Source organism: Girardinichthys multiradiatus, chromosome 5, assembly GCF_021462225.1.
Source record: "Girardinichthys multiradiatus isolate DD_20200921_A chromosome 5, DD_fGirMul_XY1, whole genome shotgun sequence".
Lineage (NCBI taxonomy): Eukaryota > Metazoa > Chordata > Actinopteri > Cyprinodontiformes > Goodeidae > Girardinichthys > Girardinichthys multiradiatus.
In genome coordinates, this window is record NC_061798.1 from 29,435,320 (window position 1) to 29,452,887 (window position 17,568).

Here is a 17,568-nt window from a genome sequence, read left to right on the forward strand (position 1 = left end):
TTCCCTTCCAGTGAATTAGACTTTCTTTTAATCCCTTAAAGTGCTTTTGATCAATGGTTCTCCAGGCTTTCTGGAGGTTCTTTGCATATTTTCTCTCCCTCGCTACTCATTGTTGGTCTGTTACATAACATCCCAATAAAACACACTGAAGCTGTGAGGTTACACCCTTTGAAAGTCTGAAGAACTGCTGATGACTAAACTTGACAGCAGAATATAGAGAAATGAGGGGTGAACCATTAACACCTTACTGCATGTAACCATGTTAGTAGAAACATAACCAGGTCTTCGGGGTGACACATAAGTAATCATGATGTTTCAGTCAAAAAGGCCAGGCTTCCTGAGTGGAGTTTAGTTGGATATGAATGAGACATTCAGCTTTATATCACATAATCCTGCCTTGCTATCAGGAATGCCTGCCGTTCCAACACAAACATTGTTGTTATTGTTTAAACAATAGTCTCAAAGTATCAGGCTGAAAATGCTTTTTTCAGGTCTGCAAAATACTACTGCAGTGCAGTTTATGTTTTTATGGCGATGCGGCTTCATATTTTGTCTTTTTTCCACAATACAGAGTAAAGAAATAAAGTCTACAGATGTTCAGATCCAGTTGAAACATTGATATTTACAAAATGCAAAGAAAGAGGATTATTCTGGGGAAAGTGGGGGGAGCATGTACCTTGGTTAGGTGATAGTCTGCATCTACCAGCTGCTCAATGATACTAAAGTGGTCTGTGTTCACCACATCTTCCATGGTCACATTCAGTCCTGCTGCTTCCAGAGCCTTAAAAAGCATAGAAAATTTAATTTAGTGATACGAGCAAAATGTCTGGTTTAATTTCAGAATAGCAACTTGATATTTTCAAGACAGAAAGATGCATTTGTAGAGGTGGTCTTACAGAACTAAATTAGCAAAATATCCTTCCATTTTTCAACAAGATCTGAATCACAGAGAAAACTTTAATTAAAGAGCCAAACCGTGCTCCACCTGCACTGCTTAAACATGCATTTACTCTTAGCTGTGGCTATTAACTTTGTAATATTCCTCTGACTGCTTGCGAAACTCTGGCGAGTCGTTCTGGGCGACGGCCACGACAATCTGACAGCCCGAGGAGGACTGTTTGAGCTGAGGAACCAGCTGGCTGGGGCTGTTTCTCACCGCCACCTCCCTGCAGACACAAAGGAATGAGGCTCTGACTGGCACCAACGGAGCACAATTACAGAGACACAAATAATCACATTTACCACCACAGCTTCCCACACAATGCTCTCTAAATCTTAGTCGATCACATTTACAGACAGGGCCAGGAAATGAATCACCGCAGGAATTCTAAACATCTAATATCAGATCGACGTTTTATACCTCTAACTTGTTATAAGGATTAGAAAATGTTAAACATACAGTCGCCACAGCATTTCTTAACTGTAAAATATGAAAACATGGTAACATGAAGTAAGAGGAAGGATTTCAACACTTGAGCAAAGTTTAGGATAGATAACAGATATGGAGTTCTGTCCTCAGGACGGCGTTATGTTTAGTAAGTGTAACAAGGAAATTAAATGCTTTATTATCCATTAATACACAATGCAAATAAAAGCATCCACAAAATGGATCCTTGTGGAACTCCAAAACTTAAAGGAACTTGTCTCAAGTTAACAGAGAGAGATCTGGTAAATATAAAGTGACCCACTGGAGGACAACACTAGTCCCTACTCAGCATGATTCGGTACAGCTCTACTTGCTTTTTAGGCTTTTGTATTAGTAACGTTACGTGGAACCGTTACTATTTTTAGTACCTTCTTGCTTGTGGTTCCAAGCGAGTTGACCCATGCTGAAAACGCTACGTAAGTCAACCTTTAAGTATCTACAGCGTAACTTCGTGGTGTAGCGGGGTAAATCTGTGTGCTTGACCCAGGTTTGATACCCTGTTGCACCAGAAAGGGCATGCAGCGTGAAACTCTGCCAAGTCTGTGTGCACGTTGTCCTGACTTGCATTGACGTCCACTGAATAAGGGAGCAGCCAAAAACACTCCTGCTTTCATCATCTACAGTCATTAATTATAAGTGATTAGCCACATTTGTTTGGTTTATTTTCCTTTTAATATCCCTCATTAGATTCAGAACTGTAGAAAGAAATCAGTTAAACAGAACCGGTTGGACGACTAAAGGATGTCAAAAAGTGACCAATTATTCCCAGATCTAAGGGGATAAGGGATAAGACTCTGACATAATAACTTGTTGGTGCAAATCTTCCAAACTGCGACACTATTTGATTGTTTCTTATTTGAAATGCATCGACTCAGCATGGGATCCATAGATTAAAATTGCCTGGACTATAAAAGAGGCAACGCAACAAAGACAGCAATAATGAAAGTTTGTTGCTTACTGGTAAACTACACTAATTTATGGTTCAGAATTATTTACATACCGATAAAGAAAATGTTTTATTAAAAAAAGTTGACTACAGAAAGACATGTTTCCTCTTACCAACAGACTGAAATCTTTTTTTAGCAGATACGTTTGAAAATACCAGCTTACTGATCCACAAAAATCCATCTCTGTCAGCAGATTTAATGTTAACAATATCCCACAAGAGTTCTGTGTTTGTGTAAGAGTTTTTTCAATGTCTGATTACTACAGGAAAGATTGACCAAACAGACAAGTCCAACGCATGCAACTGTCTGGCAGGTCTGTATACGTGATACCTACTCTGTCATCTTCAGAGGCTCGTTGACATATGTGGACAGGATGGGCAGCAGATCAAATATGCCACTGACAAGAAAAGCACCTTAGAGAAAATTAGAAAAACAACGAACAAATATAAAAAAAACAGAAACACAACTGTATATTTCTGAGCATATGTTTCTGCAATGTACTGATAACCGCAGCCAGGTACTCCATGTCTCACCTTTGATATTTGGTGTGATGCTATACTGGGACCAGTCGGTGGAGAGCACCATGGCAGCCAGGTGAGCCCCTGCAGAGTGGCCACACAGGTACAGACCACTAAATAAAGAACCAGAGAGCTTATTAAAAAAAAAAAACAGCAGAGAAGATTTTAATTAAAATGATGTCAACCATGGTGAACTTTATTCTTTACCTGATGTGCGAGTACTGCTGAATGGCAGACACAACGCTCCTGCGAACCTGTGACACCATCAGATCCATGTCACCTTAAAAGGAAGCACAGCAGATAGCTGACATTTCCAGCTCATCTCCTCAGATCATCCATCCATCTAAAGATCAGAAATGAGTGACTCTACCTTTGGGGGCAATGGTGTAACCAACGGCAACCACGACCACATCCTTATCAATGAGTGGGACAGCGAGGAATCCAGACTCCTCTTTGCTGGAAAGATTTTATTAAATGAACGTGTTGTCTTAATCTACACGAGAAAATAATGGATTAGTAAGAAGCAATACCTGAGGAACTGCCAGTAGCCTCCATGGATGTAAATAACAAGGTTGACATCTGAAAAAGAGGGTATGAAGATGGTTATTAGTTACCTGGGAGCATTTTCAGGACATCTGAAACATAGCTTCGTACCCAAAGAGTCGGTCCTGGGGATGTACACGTCTAGTTTCTCTCCATCTCCGTCCCCGTACGGTACGTTGATTAGAGTTTGAGCCAGGCTACGGGCTTGCTCCGTACCTGAGAAAAGAATCAAAGCGCCGTCATGCCACAGGTGATCAAAAGAAAAAAAAAAAAAGGATGTGAAATCTGGTAACACAACATAAACAGCCTCTGGAGCTTCATTTTGCTTGCATTTCCCCTGCACATCTCTCCCGAGTACCACTAAAGGCAGCCACGGCACCACATTTCAGCACCCTGGCCCTAAAATGACACAATATTTCAATCATGGCCTGGGAACGCCTTGTAAAGGAGCTGGAGAGAGAGGTGTGGGTTTCCCTCCTGAACCTGCCTAAACTTTATTTAGGCATCAAGGAAGCCAATCATGTAGCATCTCCTTTTAGAGGTTCATCTGAAAAAAAATAACAATATAATGAAAAATCTCGATATTTTTTGTCACTCATTTCAGAAACTGAAACTGGTGTTACATAGATTAATAACACAGTGACATATTTCAAGCCTTTATGTTTTGTAATATTGATGATTATGACTTACGGATAATAAAAAAGCCAAAATTCTGTGTCTTGGAAAATTAGAATAAGATCAATAAAAATGACATTTTAAATAGAAATGGCCAGACTTCTGAAAAGTTTGTTTATTTCTATGCATATACTTGGTTGGGGCTCCTTCTGCATGAGTTACTGCATCAATGCAGCGTGGCATAGAGGCTTTCTGCCTGAGGTTCTGCTGAGGTGTAGTGGAAGTCCATGTTGCTTTAATAGCGTCCTTAAGGTCATCTGCATTGTTGAATCTGGTGTCTCTCATCTTTCTTTTGACAATCCTCCATAGATTCTGTGGGGTTCAGTTAGGCCAGTTTTCAAGCCCAGGAACACCAGGCTCATAGAACCAGCTTTTGGTACCTTTGGCAGTGTGGACAGGGGTTAAGTCCTGCTGGTAAATGAAATTAGCATCTCCATAAAGCTTGTCACCAGAAGGAAGCATGAAGTGCTCTAAAATGTCCTGGTAGATGACCTCATTGACATTGATCTTTAGAAAACACAGTGGACCAATATCAGCATGTTACATGGCACCCGAAACCATCACTGACTGTGGAAACTTCACACTGGACTTCAAACAACATGATTTCTGTACTTCTCCACTCTTCCTCCAGACTCTGGGATCATCATTTTTAAAATAAAATGCTAACTCTACTTTCATCTGAAAAGAGAACGCTGAGCCACTGAGCAACAGTTCGGTTCTTTCATTTCCTTAGCACAGGTAAGATGCTTGTAGCCCCTGTGTAGGATTCATCTGTGCGTATTGACTCTTGATGCGCTGAGATCAGCCTCAATCCACTCCTTTGGAAGTGGCCCCCTGAATTCTTGAATGGATTTTGTTTGCAGTCCTCACAATGCTGCATGTATCGCTTTTTCTGGTGCACCTTTTCCTACCACACTTTTTCCTTCCACTCAATGTTCTATGAATATGTTTGGATACATGACTGTGAATAACTGGGTTCATTAGCGATGACCTTTTGTGGCTTATCCTCCTTGTGTGGGGTATGAATGACAATATCAATGACATCTGTCCAGTCAGCAGTCTTCCCCATGATTGTGTAACCTACTGACCAAGACTGAGAGACCATTTAGAGGCTCAAAAAACCTTTGCTGGTTTACTGTGCTAAATCATCAGCGTGTGACACCATGAGTTTCCAATATTTAACTTTTTTACAATATTCTAATTATTTGAGGCACTGAATATTGGCGTTTTATTATCTGTAAGCTATAATTATTAAAATTACAAGAAACAGGGGATTGCAATATTTAACTCTATATCTAATTAATCTATATAAAATATGAGTTTCACTTTCTGAAATGGGTGACAAAAAATACTGAACCTTTTCACAAGATCTACCGGTAAATTAATGTACTTATCATTAGTGGAGCTGTGCATTTCTTTCTGTCACAGATTGAAACAATTCTGTGCAAAAAAAGTTTTGCAATTTGTTGAACATTATAGTTGTTCAACAAGTATTTTCCTCTTTGTCTGACCGTCCTATCACTTCCTGTCAGATCTCTAGTTAATGATCTTACAGGAATCTTTTGAACCCCAACAGAATTAAGAGTTAATTCCCACCTGTGTGATTTGTGAGCGACCAAACCTCAACAAGTGTGGCTAAACAGGCCCAGCTTTTTCTCAACAGGAAACCAACATAAGCACATTCATTGTCTAAAAACATACCGAGCTCCAAGCTTCCAAATTCATTCATAACTAACCGAAAGGCCGTCGAAATTGACGGACAACATTAAGCACAACACCGGTCCTCCCGTAGCCTCGGCCTGACTACCTGACTCTGCTTTACATTAGCGCGTCGCCTCCAAACAAACCGACCTTCCTTCAGAGCCTTGACGTGGGCCTTGATCACGTCGTCTGCCGCCATCCTGTGGGACCACCTGCTGGGTGAGTACTGCTTCTCCAGCTCCTGTTTGACAGAAACAGACACAGGTATGAGCCACCCCGCTGCCGCCATGTAAGCTGGCTCACCACCAGGCAGGGAGGAATAAACACAGCAGACAGCGCCCTCTGCTGAGACCTCTGGTGAACTGCATGTTTCAGTGTTTCAGCTCTCCTAGATAACAACAACCAAAACAACAATAATAATAATAATAATAATAATAATAATGATAATAGAACTATATACAAATACACAGTTATGGCCAAAAGTTCTGAGATTTATAATAATCTTGTTCTCATATTTATTTATCTTTGTACTTTTTGTTGGTCTGCAATGGGCATCGGGTCTTCACTGTGAAAAGGAGCAAATAGATGAAGTGTAATTATTTCCAAAGTTATGAAAGTGAACATATTCACACAAACCTTATTAGCATGTTGCTTTAGTCTTGCCAATAAATTATCCTTTCAATAATGTCAGTCAGTCATTTTCTACCGCTTATTCCATAGTGGGTCGCGGGGGAGCTGGTGCCTATCTCCAGCAGTCTATGGGCGAGAGGCAGGGTACACCCTGGACAGGTCGCCAGTCCATCACAGGGCAACACACAAACAAACATGCACACACTCATTCATACACCTAAGGACAATTTAGAGTTACCAATTAACCTAACAGGCATGTCTTTGGACTGTGGGAGGAAGCCGGAGTACCCGGTGAGAACCCACGCATGCACGGGGAGAACATGCAAATTCCATGCAGAAAGACCCCAGGCCGGGAATTGAACCCAGGACCTTCTTGCTGCAAGGCAACAGTGCTACCAACTGCGCCACCGTGCAGCCCCTTTCAATAATATTATCATTAATTGGGGCAGCAAAGCTGATATCACTCTGTTTTACTCACTAGATTAGAGTAGAATAGTAGAATAGTTGCTTTAAAGGTGCTCAAAACAATTCTTCTCTTTGGAACAACGATTGCCTCAGAGGAAACACATTCCTTATTTCTTTGCATCAAAAAGGCTTCACAGGCAACTAAAACAGTACCCAAAGCAAACATTTATCACATTGTCAAGAACTTCAGTGTGAGAGGTTCAACTGCTGTGAAGAATGCTTCAGGGCACTAAAGAAAGTCCAGCAAATGCCAGGACTGCCTCCTAAAGAGGATCTTGTGGCCACCAGTGCAGAACCTGCTCATGAATGAGTAATGTTTTGGTGGAAGTACCAGGATTGTACTGTAGAGGAATGGGAAAAAGCTATTTTCTCAGACTGCTTGGGACATTTTGAAAGAGGACTGTCCATAGAAAAAAAATGACATGATACCATGAGTCCTGTGTCATTCCCACAGTGAAGCAGAAACGTTGTCCCACAATCCAGGAGCAGTTTGGTGATGAACAATAATGAATTCCAGTGTGATCAAGCTTCATGTCACAAGGCAACAGTCATAACCAGTTGACTCGGGTTCAAAACACTGAACCTTTGGTTCCTTGGCCAGAAAACTCATCAGATCTTATTGCCATTGAGGACTCTTTGCACCTTTGCATAAGCTTCATGTATTTGTCTGTAAAAGCATGTTGAAGTGCATGAAGTACTTTTTACTGAAATTCAATAAGCCATGGAAACATCCGGCTGAAAGATCTAATGCTGCATAAATGCTTTTCCCTTTTTATGTAGTCTTTTCAGTTATTATCTAGTCATTGTACCTTACCTCATAGCAGGAAGGTTTTTTTTTTTCTTAACCCATTTATCTCTGATCGGTTAGTCATTCAAGCAGAAAAGCTGTTAAACAAAGAATAAATCCGTTTTGTGTTGAGACATAACAGAATAGCCATCAAAGAGACAATTGTAACTCAGAACTTTAGACATTTTGTACTAGCAGCCTGTCACAACAGTCACGATGTCTGGCTTGCATAAGATTTCTTAGTACCAAAATAATAATTGCCAAACAGCTACCTGCTAAATTTTCTTGAGAGACATGCCTTTTATTGTGTGTCCAATGCAGATATATTCTGCTGATTTTCTTTCACCCACGGACCACTGCCTATAGGCTTCAGAGCCACCCTGCAAACACTAAGCATGCATATAAAATACATAGACTTCTTGTGTCCTCTGCCCATCCAATTTCCTCATATGTCTTAATATCTTCTTAATGCCTTTCATGTCTCCCAAATTATGTTTTTTCTACATATGATTTTTTTGTAGATTCAACTGAGCCAATAAAAACTGCAAGTGTCTGCAACCTGGGGCTCTCGAGCTACATATGACTCTTTAGGCCCTTCAAAGAGGCTCCTAATAACTATGTTTTTTAAAGTTCTTGTATAAAAATAAAATATATGCATTTATTTTATTCTATTTCTTTATATAATTTTTTTTCTTTTTCTTTTTAGGGAAGGGTCTGTTTACTGTTGTTTACTTTAAAAATGTTAACCCTAGAGTCACATGGCTGTCTAATTTGATAACGTTTTAAAATGAATAAAAGCACTAAACAAAACACATAAGACTGTTACTTTCCTTTTGTCATTTAGATTTCAAATAAGAATGAAAACTTTATGTTTATATTAACTCCAAACACAATGTCAAATCAGACTTTTTTTTTGGAATTGAACTCCTCTAGTTTTACACAATCTTCTTTATCTTCTAGCCCAGTCAGCAACCAGGACAGACATTAAACCCCAAACAGTGAAAGTAAACTCTTACGTCTTTCTTCATTTCCATCCAATGCATCGTTTTGTTGTACAGAATAGTTTAGATTGCTGCTAAGAAAGGAAAGATTGGACCACCATTAGCTGAAGATCTGAACTTTAGCCCTTCTATCCTCACTATGTAAACACATCATTCAGAGTGCATAACACCTTCTGCTTTAACAGCCTGAGGGGAAGCTGGATTTTGGACAACGAAGAGAAAATTAAACAGAACAAACAGTTGTGGCAGGTTTCTGTTCTCTCCTCAGCTCTGAAGACAACACACAGCTGTACTACAGGAACTGAGAGTGCCTAAACACAGTGCATACTGAAAGTACCTTAAACTCATGTTATGACAACATAGTTCAGTGAGTTTTGTTGGGATTTTATGTGACAGACAAAGATAAAGTAGTGGATTGTTGTGAAGTGGACGGGACAGGATACATGGTTTTTACAAAAATGTAAAAAGAGCAGCCTGCGTTTATATTTAGCCTTCTTGAGTTCATATTTGTCAAACCACCTTTTGCTTGAGTTACAGCTGCAAGTATTTGGGGGTTGTCTCTACCAGTTTTGTACATGCAAGTATCTGCCCATTTGTTTTTGTAGAGACGCTCAAGCACAGTCAATCTGCATAATGAGTGTCTGTGAACATCAATTTTCATTTCTTCCCACAAATGTCCAGTTAGATTGAACTGTGAACTTTGACTGGGCCATTCTAAGACATGAATATGCCTTCATCTAAGCCATTGCACCATACCTCTGGCTGTATGTTCATTGTCCAGCTGCAAGGTGAACTCCTGAACCAGTAATAAATCATTTGAATCTTTAAGAGGTTTTCCTACACCACCCATTTTTCCATTAATTCTGACCAGCTTCACTGTCCCTGCTGTAGAAAACCATGTTCACAGCATGATGCTGCCAACACCATGTCTCACAGTGGGGAGGATGTTTTCAGGTTGATGTGCAAGTGGGGTTTTTTCGCACATAGTATTTCACATGCAGACATGTAGTTTACAAGTTTTAAACATTTAATTTTGGTCTCATCTGACCAGAGCCCCTTTCTCCATGTTTGCCGCATCTTCTAAATGGCTTGTGAAAAGCTACAAAATTACTATTTTGACCAGAGTGAAGAAGTACAAAACTAGTTGTTTCAAACCTGAGCAGTGGGTCTCTGCAGCTCCTCCAGAGGTAGCATGGATCTCTTGGCTGCGTTGGTCTATCACATAAAATAAAATTCATTGTAGTTTGTGGTTGAAATGTGACAAGATGTGTGAATTTTAAGAAGTATGAGAACTGATGCAAGGCAATGTATAAACTCACCCTAACCCTTCTGTTTGTTGTCTGTGTATTTGTCTTTTTTTGTTGTTTCCAACACTAAAATAATTGGTGTGGATTGTTGCTTTTAAGCTTATTGACAAAGCAAAGCAAAATGCATTATAGTATTTGTTATTCAGATGACTTACCTCTGTCTCTGCAGGGTCTTCAGGCTAAAACATTCCCCAGGGGCCTGAGCACTTTTTAAAGGTTCTGGAGGAGTCCGCTTTTTGATTCAGAAAGGGGTAAAGTAAACTGTGACTTTTGGGTTTTATAGTATAGATTTTAATCCAGACATTGAAATATGTTTTTTAGATATTTGTCAGGGTTAGTATTTGTTAAATAAAGTATGTGGATGTTTTAGTCATTATGTAGATATTTGTTAGTGAATATAGTTTGTTGTTTAGATCACAAAAGGCTGCCTGTTAAGATCCTTGGGTGCTGCTGCTGACACCTTATTTGACCTGCTGAACAGGGTTTTTACCTGTTTGTATACCTGCTAAATGTTGGTGAAGAAGCACCTGGTTGGTCTGAACCTTATCTCTGCCTCAATCCTCCTGCTTCATCTAGCCCCTCAGGGCAATCCAAACACATTTCCAAGTGAAGTGTTCATATTATGATTCTTAGAAGAAATTTTGTTTTAATAATATATTTCTCTCATTCCTGGTATGAAGAATACATTTAGAGCCCACTTTTGAAATAAAATAATTACTGTTCAGAAAGATGTTTTTTTTTTCTTTTTTTGATTGGGGAAAAAAATAAGGAGATTGATTTGATTTAAAATATATTAACATAGTGGTCCACAATTTAGAAGGCTTTTATCCTTCCCACCAAAAAGCTATTCAACAGATGTAACATCCGCTGTGCTTCACATCTGTACATATTGTTTAGTAATCAACTAATTACTCATTCTGTTTCTATAGCCTGTTAAATACTGTTTATGAACAACCCAAAAATTATAAGCTGTTTACATAAATTCCCTATAAAGCTTTAGATTGTTAGAATACAGATATTATCTCACTATTGCTTGATTACTTCATGTGTGCTATTTTAACTGTTTCTGTCATAGACACTATTTAAAAGTTCTCATTTTATTTCACCTTTTTAGCTGTTTTTTGTTTGTAAGGACTGCTCGCTGCTGCAGTGAAGTGATTATTCTCTAAGATTAATAAAGTAAAAGCCACTGATCTATCTAAGAACAGCACCAACAGCAGAAATAAGAGTTCATTCGAGAGCGGAAAAGATCCGATTATTTTGGGTGAAGTGTGTCAAATAAACCGGAACTCGGAAACGATTCCCACCACAGAAAAAAAAAAGTCCATAAAGAGCATTGAGAGAACGCAGACGGAGTGACGGCGCTTTATGATTTGATTGGTCAGTAGTGGCGGCAGCGCGCCCTACGGTAGCACAGAGTCAAAACCGATTGGTCGGTAGTGGCACGTGACGTTAAGGCGATTGGTGGAGTTGTTAAATATATCTGCTGACTTCCGCGCGCCGTATTCAAAGTTTTCATGCACAGCCTTTGTTAGCAGCTCTAGGCTGCCTTGTTTGTTTTTTATTTTATCTTGTATTTATTGTAATATACTATTACGCGTTTATTTAAATCACTATGGACTTCTTAGATTCGCCTGTTTGTCCAATAAGGCTACAAAACTCGCCGAGGAAATCCCGGGGACAGATTCAGGTTAGTAGCAGCGGGAGAAATCTAAAATATAAATCATAAAATGAGTATAAACTGAGCTGTACGTTTAAATGAAACTCAGCCTCTTCCTCAGACTAATAATTCCGGCATTTTTCTTTTTTTAGATTATATTTGGACCGATGTTTTCAGGCAAAAGGTGAGTTATTCATACACAACTTTTGCTACAAACTGCATGTTTTTATTGCTTTAATTGATGGACCTTATCAGTTTTACTCATCCTTAGTGCTCAAATAAAGACTTAAAGACGATCTATGTAGCGATTTCCGCGTAAACATCATCATGGCGCCCATTCTGCATTCTTCACCCAACTGTTATTCATTCACATCATTCTAGTGTGAAGCACACGGTTGCTTTGCGGGACATTTGAGGGCTTTTACATGAAACTTGAGATTTTATTCTAAATTTTGTGTAAATAAAGTTCATTACAACACCTTACAACAGATGTCATCTCAAGATACTTTAGTCCTTATTCAATTCAGTTTCTAACACAATCATTCAATTCTATCATAATTATAATACAGTAGAATCAAAGTCATCTGACGAATGATTGTGCTGCATGATTATGTCTTTATGTGAAAAATTCCCCAGTTGTCTCTGTCAGATTATTGTTTATTTTGTTATTTTTGCAGCACTGAGCTGATGAGAAGAGTGCGCCGTTTCCAGGTGGCCCAGTACAAATGTTTGGTGATTAAATATGCCAAAGACATCCGGTATTCTGACTCTGGTATGGCCACACATGACAAGTAAGCTTCTGTTTCTAATCGTCTTTTTTTATATATTTTTATATATGTATATAAAACTTGGTGTAAAGAAGATATAACATTTCTTTTGTGCACAACTAAAATAAAGAAAAGAATACACTAAATTACAACCATACAGGGATTAAGCATGCTAAAACTCATGTTTGGTACTGTTAATAACGTACAAAGAGTGCATTAATTATTATTATTATTGTTGTTATATTTAAAATGAGAGTTTCAGGCATACAGTTTAAACCTCAGAAATCACTGGCTGCTGATGGAAATTGTGTTAAGGCTGAGCTGTGATAACTGACCATAAGCTGACCCCTGGTGGTGATATTCCTCAGCATATGGAGCTTTTCTTGTCGAACCTCATTACCACAACTTTTAGAAAAATTCCCCCATTTTGCAAATGTTACATTTGGATATGTTATTAAAAGTCCATATTTGCATAACCCACCGCACGTCAAATGCAAATCAAAATCAGAGATGCAGTAATCAGGCTTTCCTTGGCTGATACACTATCTGGTTTTTGTTAAGGTCTGGCCTGCCTAATCCAGTTTTAACTCATGCATAAACATATATGTTCCTAATATATTTACCTATTGTATTTGATTTTTATTAAAGTCAATTAAGAGGCATCAAAGTACAAGCTCCTGATTCAGATCCCTAGCCAATTGATTGGTGCATCTCTAGTAATGAGTGACAAAATAAATGTATTATGGACAAACCACATCAAATTAATATGAACTTCACTATTTAATTTAAATAATTGTTCTGGTTTAGGTAACACAAGGCAATCTTTTTACTAAGATACCACTACATAACTATGGATATTTCTTTTACCACATAACTTTTACTACAGCTTAATTTATCAAATTGTATTTAAAGAGGTTAAAAATATATATATATATTTTTTGTATCTTGCTGTTGCAGAAACACCATGGAGGCCGTGCCTGCCACCTGTCTGGGAGATGTTCGATCCGTTGCTCTGAAAGCCTGCGTCATTGGAATTGATGAAGGACAGTTTGTAAGTTTATGTGCAAATTATCTCTTTGACTATTCAGTTTAAACCTTCAGTCACCTTTAGAAGAATCAGAGCCATTGTTATCAAACTGTGTTCTTGCCCCAGATAACCAACATCTAGCACTTGGGGGAAAAAAAAGCATCTTGTCTGTCGATTGACGAGACACAAGAGGAAATTCCTTTGGAAGATCTTCTGTGAACAACTAAAACAGCTATCTTTAAGATAAAGAACAGCACACTGATGTGCAAACATGGTAGTGGTAGTGGTGATCTGGGGCTCTGTTACTTCTTCAGGACCTAGACAACCTTATTTAATCAATAAAACCATAAATTCTTATCTCTTAGGACTGGCCTAGTTGTGAAGGACAGACTTAAATCCAATTGAGATGCTGTGGCATGGCGTCAAACCCTCCAATGTGGCTGAGCTATAACAATTTTGCAAAGAAGAGTGGGGCAGTTTTCCAGTGGGACATTGTGATATCAGCATCAAGAATCATTGTGTGGTGAAATGTGATTTGTAGCCACAAGGCAGAGATGGACAAGAAGATGAGAGGCTCAAGTATATCGCGATCTTGATGCTAGACGGAGACTTCTCAAAATAAAAAAACACTACAGATAGTTAATGGCAGCAACAGCTTCATCCAGAAAGGAGAGCATAGCAGCACCAAACCAGAAGAACTTTCTATGGTCAAACTTTCTTGTTTTATTGCATCTCTGTTATAACCACTATATTTGTCACAAGCAGTACAAGGTTTCAGATTCCCTGTGTATGAGAGAAACAATCTAATCATTGTGTTTCCTCTATTTAGTTTCCAGACACCGTGGAGTTTTGTGAGGAGATGGCCAATTTAGGGAAGACGGTCATCGTAGCTGCCTTGGATGGAACCTTCCAGAGGAAGGTCGGTGTCGTGCTGTCTCAAACTGAGCAGCACTGTGAGAACATATGTCATAAAACGTCCCACACAATGAACACATTTCTTTTGGGAAAACCCAAACAATCAGCAGGAACAGCAGATGATTGCGTGCTCTCATTATTCCACACACAATGGTGTCTTTTGTGGATGTAATGCAATTAAGTCGTCATTCTTTTAGTGCTATGTCATGTTTTTCTGTTGTCTTTAGTATTCCTGTTTTCCTGGCTTTCGTTCTCTTGGTTTAACTAACAAAATAGTAATTATGCATGAAGATTAATCAGAAATTTATCAACCTGAACGTCCAGGTTTTTCAGTCCTGAATCTATGTCCTCATGCCTATAAATATTTATTTCTCATACTTGTCTTTTATTTGGGTTTTTGTAGTCAAGTTATGCAGTCAGGTTTGTTTTCTTCTTTAGCAGTCAGTATTTGTTCTCATGTAGTTAAAATGTTGACTTTTGATTTCTTAGACGCTCCTACTAAAATCTATACACATCAAAGACTAATCATTCTGTGGTTCTTGTTTAATTGGAAATTTACCAAGTATTACGTCCCAGAATTTGTTTAATCTTTGAATTGATACATACTGACATTAATAGTTTAGAAAAGAAGGCTATAAACAAAAGCACTGAGCAAGGACTACTTTCTGTTGGAAACAAAAACAGAGAGTACATCAACTTCATAGCAGTAATAATGGCTTTGTCCATAAAATGGACACAGTTAAACTCAGAAATCCTTGTTTAAAAGTATGTTCTATGTCTTTGTTTGTTCGATGATGAACATGTTTAATTATGTTTCATCACTGAGTGTTTAAACATGATTAAACACTGAGTGATGAAACATGATTAAACATGATTAAACACATGTTTAATCATGTTTCATCACTCAGTGTTTAATCATGTTTCATCACTCAGTGTTTAAACATGTTTCATCACTGAGTGTTTAAACATGATTAAACATGTTTAAACACTGAGTGATGAAACATGATTAAACATGTTTAAACACTGAGTGATGAAACATGATTAAACATGTTTAAACACTGAGTGATGAAACATGATTAAACATGTTTAAACACTGAGTGATGAAACATGTTTAAACACTGAGTGATGAAACATGATTAAACACATGTTTAATCATGTTTCATCACTGAGTGTTTAAACATGATTAAACATGTTTAAACACTGAGTGATGAAACATGATTAAACACATGTTTAATCATGTTTCATCACTCAGTGTTTAAACATGATTAAACATGTTTAAACACTGAGTGATGAAACATGATTAAACACATGTTTAATCATGTTTCATCACTGAGTGTTTAAACATGATTAAACATGTTTAAACACTGAGTGATGAAACATGATTAAACATGTGTTTAATCATGTTTCATCACTCAGTGTTTAAACATGTGTTTAAACATGTTTAAACACTGAGTGATGAAACATGATTAAACATGTTTAAACACTGAGTGATGAAACATGATTAAACATGTTTAAACACTGAGTGATGAAACATGATTAAACATGTTTAAACACTGAGTGATGAAACATGATTAAACATGTTTAAACACTGAGTGATGAAACATGTTTAAACACTGAGTGATGAAACATGTTTAAACACTGAGTGATGAAACATGATTAAACATGTGTTTAATCATGTTTCATCACTCAGTGTTTAAACATGTGTTTAAACATGTTTAAACACTGAGTGATGAAACATAATTAAACATGTTTAAACACTGAGTGATGAAACATAATTAAACATGTTTAAACACTGAGTGATGAAACATGATTAAACATGTGTTTAATCATGTTTCATCACTGAGTGATGAAACATAATTAAACATGTTTAAACACTGAGTGATGAAACATGATTAAACACTGAGTGATGAAACATGATTAAACATGTGTTTAATCATGTTTCATCACTGAGTGATGAAACATAATTAAACATGTTTAAACACTGAGTGATGAAACATGATTAAACACTGAGTGATGAAACATGATTAATCATGTGTTTAATCATGTTTCATCACTCAGTGTTTAATCATGTTTCATCACTCAGTGTTTAAACATGTTTAATCATGTTTCATCACTCAGTGTTTAAACATGTTTAATTATGTTTCATCACTCAGTGTTTAAACATGTTTAATCATGTTTCATCACTGAGTGAGGAGTATTTTCTGTTGGAATTAAATGCAAAGAGTACACAGTTCTTGGAAGCAAAAGCTACATTAATGGATTCTTATTAGAAAGAGAGTTAATCACAGAAGCACTGACCTAGGAGTACATTCTATGGAAAAACATGTACTCTTTTATTTTTCTTTGTCATAATAGTGCCAGTAAAGGTAGTAGTAGGGATGGTCAGGTAGAAGTTCTATGTTTCTTCGGTAAGGGCTTCTAAAATTTTGACTTTCACATTGACCATCTTTGACATGTTTGATCCGATTTGCATGTTCTTTTAGCCTTTTGGGAACATCCTGAACCTGGTTCCGCTGGCAGAGAGCGTGGTGAAGCTCCACGCCGTCTGCATGCAGTGCTACAAAGAAGCGGCCTACACCAAGAGGATAGGAACCGAGAAAGAGGTGAGGAAGTCACACAAACACATTCTGAAGGTGAATGCACTGAATAAAGACAAGTGATAGATGAAGAGTTTTCGTGCTTAAATGGAACATAAAATTAAATTTAATCATCAAACCCAAATGGATTTGTTTCTCCTCTACAGGTGGAAGTGATTGGTGGTGCTGACAAGTACCAGGCAGTGTGCAGAAAGTGTTATGGAGGTCTGGGAGTTGACAAAGAGAACAGTTCCTCTTGCAGGAATGAAACTCCCCAACATGTCCTGACGGGAAAACCCACCGACCCCAACGTTCCCCGGAAACTTTTCTCTCCTCTGCACCTTTGAGGGGAATCAAGACTTAATGCATCAGTTATTAAAATCAATTTTGTGAGCAGTGTGTAGTACTTTTATCTAAGGCCTTTTGCAATGAATTAGTATAGTGACTAAATATTTTGATTGAATCCTTTTGGTTTGGTTATATTTTGTATACTTGAATACATTAAGCACTTACTAGTAGCTTTAAATACAGGGAATCATAACAGTTTACTGTTTTATAACATCTGTACCTTTTTGTTTAGTTTTGACATCTGTAGTATTGCCTTGTCAGATTTTAAAATGTTA

At 37.9% G+C, this 17,568-nt stretch overlaps 2 protein-coding genes across 3 annotated transcripts in view; one reads left to right on the forward strand and one right to left on the reverse strand.

Annotated features, from left to right (window-relative positions):
• afmid (arylformamidase) overlaps positions 1–6,158 on the reverse strand; it is a 7,168-nt gene extending 1,010 nt beyond the window's left edge. The window contains exons 1-9 of one of the 2 annotated variants that reach the window (XR_007038158.1): positions 5,961–6,158; positions 3,546–3,650; positions 3,422–3,470; positions 3,262–3,347; positions 3,099–3,171; positions 2,907–3,004; positions 2,708–2,786; positions 1,011–1,166; positions 677–781 (exon numbers count right to left, since the gene is read on the reverse strand). Coding sequence is in view for 1 of the 2 variants with exons in the window: in XM_047364500.1 (XP_047220456.1) it covers positions 677–781; positions 1,031–1,166; positions 2,708–2,786; positions 2,907–3,004; positions 3,099–3,171; positions 3,262–3,347; positions 3,422–3,470; positions 3,546–3,650; positions 5,961–6,099 (870 nt within the window). In the remaining variant the exon portion in view is untranslated. The remainder of the gene's footprint in view (positions 1–676; positions 782–1,010; positions 1,167–2,707; positions 2,787–2,906; positions 3,005–3,098; positions 3,172–3,261; positions 3,348–3,421; positions 3,471–3,545; positions 3,651–5,960) is intronic. The other variant, XM_047364500.1, reaches the window with a different exon arrangement.
• A 5,330-nt stretch (positions 6,159–11,488) lies between these two features.
• On the forward strand, positions 11,489–17,341 carry tk1 (thymidine kinase 1, soluble). Its single transcript, XM_047366072.1, has 7 exons — positions 11,489–11,690; positions 11,813–11,844; positions 12,338–12,451; positions 13,385–13,478; positions 14,284–14,373; positions 16,853–16,972; positions 17,113–17,341. Exons 1-7 carry the CDS (start codon positions 11,616–11,618, stop codon positions 17,290–17,292), a joined length of 705 nt encoding a protein of 234 aa, XP_047222028.1. The 5' UTR covers positions 11,489–11,615; the 3' UTR covers positions 17,293–17,341.
• The last annotated feature ends 227 nt before the right edge of the window (positions 17,342–17,568 follow it).

What these genes read in the sequence shown, in the direction of transcription:
- tk1 (XM_047366072.1), top strand. Translation starts at nt 11,616, where the DNA reads ATGGACTTCTTAGATTCGCCTGTTTGTCCAATAAGGCTACAAAACTCG. An exon ending in CCGATGTTTTCAGGCAAAAG is followed by an intron (nt 11,845 to 12,337) that starts GTGAGTTATTCA and finishes TTATTTTTGCAG; the next exon opens with CACTGAGCTGATGAGAAGAG. An exon ending in GAATTGATGAAGGACAGTTT is followed by an intron (nt 13,479 to 14,283) that starts GTAAGTTTATGT and finishes TCCTCTATTTAG; the next exon opens with TTTCCAGACACCGTGGAGTT.